General features: G+C 52.6%; 1 protein-coding gene across 1 annotated transcript; it reads right to left on the minus strand.

Annotated features, from left to right (window-relative positions):
• Positions 1-234: 234 nt before the first annotated feature.
• On the minus strand, positions 235-5,166 carry LOC123157264 (probable LRR receptor-like serine/threonine-protein kinase At1g14390). The gene is made up of 7 exons (XM_044575521.1): positions 3,612-5,166; positions 3,002-3,135; positions 1,720-1,963; positions 1,417-1,625; positions 1,271-1,320; positions 942-1,062; positions 235-818 (listed from the first exon to the last, which is right to left on the minus strand). Exons 1-7 carry the CDS (start codon positions 4,888-4,890, stop codon positions 570-572), a joined length of 2,286 nt encoding a protein of 761 aa, XP_044431456.1. The 5' UTR covers positions 4,891-5,166; the 3' UTR covers positions 235-569.
• Positions 5,167-6,622: the final 1,456 nt, after the last annotated feature.

Genomic DNA, 6,622 nt, shown 5'->3' on the forward strand with positions numbered 1-6,622 from the left:
AGAAGCATTACATTACACGAGAGGACAAACCCTCTACATGCTAATCTGGTGGAGCTCTCTCACACATCTATTCTATGACTAACTGATACTATATAAAGGGGCAAACAACTCTCTTTCTTGGTGGACACCAAACAGAGTTGTAGTCATGCTATGTCTAGCACGGTTGGCATGACGTAGTCCGGTAGGACTCCATCTGTAGTACAAAACTTGTATGGGATTCGGAACACAATAAAATAACAAGGTTTAACAATTATATAGTAATAGATGATAGATAGACAGATGTCAGCATAAGCTAGTGATCTAATGGTTTCAACATGATAGCCCTGGTGTTTATACAACAAACAACAGAAAATAAGCTAGTGATCTCTTAAAAAAACAAGAAAAGCTAGTGATCTCTTTCTAATGATTTCGACTTAATAGTGCTGGAGTTTACGACGACAAAAACAACAAATACTCCCCATGTTCTGGAGTAGCACGCTTCTATATACGGGGAATAAGTAACATTTGCTTCTCCCTTCCACAGCAAAAGGCCAGCCATAAAGGTGCACCGCTACAAAAGAGCATCGCACTCACCACGCCTGCGATTTCACGCTCAAGCTCAAGCTCTCGCTGCTCGCCCACCCGTCCTGCACCTGCATGGAGTACTGCAGGTTCCACAGCACGTCGTCGACGGAAGGCCGGTCGCTGGGGTCACCAGCCGTGCAGTTGAGGGCCACCTCAGTCACCTTGCTGAGGGAGTCCACCGCAAATGTGCCGCGGATCGTCGGGTCGGCCATGTCTTTCAGCATGTCCGGGTCTTCAGCCAGGGCCCCGCTCAGCTACACGGATTGACACAGGACGCAAATTCAGAATCAAAATGCAATACTATGTTCAGAAGTACAGTAGGAAGTTCTAAGCTTTCAGTGTGATGTGAATATGAAGCTTGAGAAGTTGAGATTCACCTGAGCTCTCAGGGGTTCCAACTCGCTTCGCGACGCCGTTGGTTTGCCTGTGATCACTTCAAGAAGAATTTGGCCGAACTGGTATATGTCATCCCTGTCCCCATGTTCTGCAGGTTGAGCACTGCAAACAGACAGAACCATAGTCATTTTGGATTACAAGTTGACCAGCGTAATCAAATCCACATTCAGTCTTATAGGTTAGGTTCGCGTCTTTCGAGTTCCAACAACTAATCATTAGGTTCATGCCTGTTCTCTGTTCAGATAACTAGTAGCTGGCCTAGTTCCATTTTATTTAAGTGCAGATGTCACTTTCTTTCTGAACACTGTACCTGCCATGGTCGTTTTCTTCCTGGACAGCGAAAGGGTTTTCAGAGAACAGCTGCGAGATAAGAACGGTTACAACATATCTGTCAGGCAAGTGAGGAACTTCAACAACATTCTAAAAAAATAAACTTGACCAATATTCTAAAAGTACCTTGCCATTCTTGCTGGTCGACATCATCGGCAGACTGAAGCCGCTAATTTTTGAAGTGAGGGTCTTGTCCAGCAGAATATTCTCAATGTTGAGATCATTCTGTACAATGTCCGGGGCAGTCAAATTGTGCAAGAACTGGATCCCTCTCGCGATACCAATGGCAGCAGTAACCCGCTGCGGCCATTTCAGCATTTCGCGCTTCCTCCACTCTGTGAAGCCATCAAATGGGTAAAGCCAGATAGTTGCAGGTATTTGGTTATACTACATGGTAATGGTACATGTGATGTCTCCAGCTATACTTACCGGTAAGATGACTTCTTAGAGATCCATTTGTTACACATTCAGAAATGAGGTATACCGAGCTAGCAATAGTGGGATTTTCCTGATCATTGACAATACAGTGACCAATGATGCTAACCAAGTGGCGGTGGCGGAACTTAGAAATTATCTCCATGTAATGGGACAGGCTCTGAGGAGAATACTTTGGCTTTAGTCTGAGACATTTCACCAAAACTCTTGTGCCATCTTGAAGCTGGCCGTTGTAATGCTGTAAGTGGGAAGGAGAATGGGGCATAAACAAATGATAAAATTAGTCTTGGCAAACTTTCTCGGAGAAAACTATACTGAAAACAGAACCATGGTTCACAATTGCTAGAGAGACAGCTGGTGAATTGATGAAAACAGAGTTCAACTCCACCTGATTAAAAAAGACTGATGGTGCACGATAAACTGATGCAATGTAGTATAATATAAATACATAATAAAATGAACTGTTGTTTTGTGTCTCAATTCAATTGTAGACCAAAACAGTCCACTAAATATCAAGGGAACAATCTTGTTAGTCATAATTATAAAGACTCAAATTGCTAGGATTTGAATAATCTTTTTCCTGAAGTAGTACACGGTAGATGAGCAGAACCCACACAGATGACACTCACACTACCATGTGCACAAATCTTAATTTTTTTTCCTACCATGTGCACAAATACGAGTGTGTATTTCGACTTCGTGCACATGGTAGGAAAAAATTGGAGCAGCTGCCATCCTCACCTAGTGTGTTGTTCTGCCTAACGCGCCCATGTGTACTCCGAATATGTGAAATAATAAGGGGTATGAAAGCAATTAAGATTTGAATGACCTATTGTTGTACTATCACTGTTAGTGAAAAAATGAAAGCAATTTCTCCATGTGTGAAGTAATTAGGCTTATGGAAGTCCACACTTGCCAGGTTGTCAAGCCCCAATAATACAGAGATTTTTTTTCCTTTATTTGTCAGGTGTATAAGATGTGAACCAAATGCGACTACCATAATAATAATTACATAAGAGGACAATAATTGGCAGCCCACTATTGTACTCTACTATGAATGGAGATGCTTGAGTGGACCATTTGACAAGATCCGATCTGAACGCTAGCAGAGCTTAACATGTTTAACACACAAATTTCAACAACAAAATATGTGCATTGCTATGATCAGGCTATCTGCAGTATATGTTGAACTGAATTGCACAATGGTTCCACGACTAGAGTAAGCAGAGCTCCACCATTATATGGCCAAAAGGGGTTGCATTGATGCATCACATACCTGTGCAAGGGCACTCTTCTTGATCAGGTTGGAGGATGCAAAGTTGTCCGTGGCTTCTTGGAGCTCCTCGGTGGTATATACGCGATACGCCGGTACTTCCAGCGTATTTACCATCGCGGCTTGCGATGCATGCCCTGTGAAAATGCAGACCATGTTAGGCAAGGCATATTAGTATCCTGCAAAATGTTAACTGATCGCTAATAAGTCGTTGATCATTGTTTTTCTTTCCCTTTTTGGTTGTCTGACTTTGCAGCTTTACTTTATCAAAGTCTTCTGTGGAGCAAGGAATAAGGGTCCGTCCCATGTTCTGAAAACTCAGGGTCTAAGTAAGATCCACGATACTTTGACTTAAGTGAGTAGGCTTGATTCAAAAATAAAATACGCAAGAGCACGAATATTCAAAGTTTCAAACTACTCCTTCAATTCTCTAATGCCCCTTTGAACCACAAATCATAGGTTACTCATTCATTTCTACAATGCCCATAATATTGTGCCCCCTTCTTAGATGAACTAGTAGTAAAGAGTGCAGTTTAATTGAAGCACACAGTAACCAAATGAAATGAAATGAAGCAATCAAAGCAAATGCAGGGTGAATTTATTCTTCTCTTACTCTTATCGGCAGGGGTAGCGATCTTCTGGGACATCTTCGCTGTAGCTTTCGCGCTGTCCCCCTTCTTCGCCGCCCTTATCAACGGTGACTTCGGCAGGGCCATCACCCCGGGGTGCTGCCTCCTCGCCCTCCTCAGCACCACCACCATCACCAGCGCGATGAGCAATGCGCCTGCCACGACGCCGCCCACAATGCCAAGAACCATCCCCACCCCGCCGCCTTTACCCCCACCCTGCTCAGCGCCGCTCCCCTGCGGCGGCGGCAGCAGCGCGGCGAGCGCCCCCGGGCTGCAGTAGGTACTCGGCCGCTGCAGCTTGGCGTCGCGGAAGCAATTGCCCGCGTCGAGGACCGTGCGCGCCGACGAGTTGGACCGCATGCACGCCGGGCGCGCCCCAATGAGCAGGTTGGCGGAGACATCGACGAACTCCAGCGTGTCCGCGCACGCCGTGCTCGCCGGCAGCTGCCCGGAGAGCTTGTTGTGCGACAGGTTGATGTGGTGCAGCGCGGGGAGCGCGAAGATGGCGGAGGGGATCCACCCCTCCAGCCGGTTCCGTGACACGTCCAAGAACCGGAGCTGGCCCAGAGAAGCCACCTCCGCCGGGATCTTCCCGGTGAAGTTGTTGTCGGCGAGGACGAGCGTCGCCACCGCCTTCCCCACCCCCGGGAACGCGCCGTCGAGCCTGTTCCGGCCCAGGTCGACCTCGTGGAGGAACGCGAGCCCGGAGAGGGACGGCACGGTGCCGTTGAGCCAGTTCCCGGACAGCACGAGGCTCTGCAGCGAGTACATGCGCGCCACCTGCTCGGGGACGGCGCCGTAGAGGTAGTTGGCGCTGAGGTTGAGCGCCTGCAGCGCCCCGAGGCGGAGCAGCTTGGCGCCCGGGAGCGGCCCCCAGAGGCCGAGCGCGACGAGCTCCAGGCGCGACAGCGCCGGGAGGCGGGTGAGTGTGGTGAAGAGCGCGTCGGCGGAGAAGTTGGAGGGCAGCGCGGTGCGCCACGCCGGGTCGGGCCGGCGGTCGCCGAGCACGGAGAGCGCCGTGACCTGGCCGGCCGCGCAGGCGACGGTGAGCGACGGCGTGGGCGGCAGCGCGCAGGGGTCGGGCGCCTTGGCGAGCGCGGCCAGCGCGGGCGGGAAGCCGAGGAGGCGGCACACGCGGTAGAGCGTCTTGGCCTGCGAGGACGCGGGCGTCGGCGACTGCGAGGTGACCGCCGTGGAAATGCAGCAGAGGAGCAGCAGGAGGAGCGGAGCTTCGGCCCTGCGAGAGGACGAGGAGGGCGCCATTGCACCTCGGAAGCCGGGAAGGGCGGTGGGAGTGTGCGGACGGCGCAATGCCGGAGGTTCAGCTGGTCATCGGGGGAGGAAGAAAGAAAGGAGCACCCAAGGAGGCCGACGGGCGGAGGCAAGTGGCCGCCGTGGAAGAACTACGAGTGCGGTGTGGCGCGAGTGCGTGCCAGCCGAACTAATAAACACGCGACCCGACTCGCTGCTGCCGTTACGGTTGCCACCGTCGGCCGTCGCTCATTCGCTCTGGCTGACGAGTGGGGTTGACCCACGCGTGGTGGCGAGGCGAGCGTGAGGCGCCGCGGAGCACGTGGCGGGGGCGGCTGTGCGGCGTGTGGCCGCGGGAAGGCTCGATCGGACGCGATGTGTTGCGTGTTGTGGGTATCGGCGCATGTCACCGGCGCGCGCTTGCGCTTGCGGCCGGGCGAGGTCGCGTCGTAGGCCCTCGACGAGTCGGGGCATGGCCACCTGGTGCCTGCAGTAAAGGCGGTACAGCACAGGCCTGGCGCGCACGCAGAGCGGGGTTTAAGGCTAACTCGAGCACAGACCTTACTTTTTTTCGCGAATACGCAAAGATTGCGTATCATTGCATTGATAGGAGGGGGTTGAAAGTACAGAGAGACATGCCGACATTGGCCACGCGTACACAGGTCGGCGCGGGCACAAATGGCCGGAGCAGCTAGGAGAGGGGCTGCTCAATCCTCATTATAAAAAAGCTAAGCCTAAATCTCAGGAATCAGGTTCGCCCGATCAGCGGCAACCCTTGATCGCAACTCTGCTGCAATCCATCAGCACACGACCTTACACGGAAGTCCATTTTAATTTGTTTTCGCCAGTTTGGAACAGCAATGGAGCGACCCATGTCCGATTGGATCCTGTGGGTGATCGATGTACCCAACGCGCGGCCACATTCCAAATCATGTCCGGGGTGGACGTGATTAAAAAAACACAAAAAAAAAATAAAATGAAAAAAAAATATAATAAACGCAAACATAAAAACATAAACATAATTTGAGGTTTTACGGCCACAAAACGGCCCTAGTTCCACAGTCCACATCCATATAAACGCAAACATAAAAACAAAAACAAAAAACCGCCGCCCGCGCGCTCCTGATGTGCCCATCGCCGTCTTCTCAATGGCCGACGTTGTCTTCGTCGTCGCTGACGAGGTCGACGTAGGCCGGCGGCGTCAAGAGGTGGGACGGCGGTGCCTGGTACACGGGGTCGGGCTGGAAGGCGGGAGGTGCCTGGACCATCCCCTCCCGTGATGACGCCTCCCGCTCCAGTGACCGCGGCGGCGTGGGGCACCAGTTCACGCTCCCCACGGCGTCGGCCATCTCCGGAGTCGTGCACGACCATCTCCACGCCTGGCCCACCAGCCCTGGGTGAAAAGCGGCGATTGGCAGCTCCTTGTTGACCTCCTCCTCAGTGTCCCCCATCTCCAGCTCGGGGATGGCGACATCGCCGGCCGCAGAGAGGGCCATCATCTCCTGGAGGCCCTCCCATTGGCGCTCATCGTGCGTCTTCATGGAGTCCTCCATGACGCGTTGGATCAGCCGGGCCTCCTCCTCCTCTGTCATGCGAGGAGGCGGTGGTGGCGACGGCGTGGGCGTGAGGCCGCGCACATGGGGAGCAGCCGCTCCGCACTCTGGACGTGGCCGCCGTGGCCTCGACGACGTGCCGGCGAAGAAGGAGGCGCGCCACACGTCGTGCTCGTCTGTTAACCAGGTGT

Source organism: Triticum aestivum, chromosome 7B (genome assembly GCF_018294505.1).
Source record: "Triticum aestivum cultivar Chinese Spring chromosome 7B, IWGSC CS RefSeq v2.1, whole genome shotgun sequence".
Lineage (NCBI taxonomy): Eukaryota > Viridiplantae > Streptophyta > Magnoliopsida > Poales > Poaceae > Triticum > Triticum aestivum.

Coding starts and splice junctions, on each gene's coding strand:
- LOC123157264 (XM_044575521.1), bottom strand. CDS start 4,890: ATGGCGCCCTCCTCGTCCTCTCGCAGGGCCGAAGCTCCGCTCCTCCTG. Junction 1,964..3,001: donor AGAAGAGTGCCCTTGCACAG/GTATGTGATGCA, acceptor TCCCACTTACAG/CATTACAACGGCCAGCTTCA. Junction 1,321..1,416: donor CGACCAGCAAGAATGGCAAG/GTACTTTTAGAA, acceptor CTTATCTCGCAG/CTGTTCTCTGAAAACCCTTT.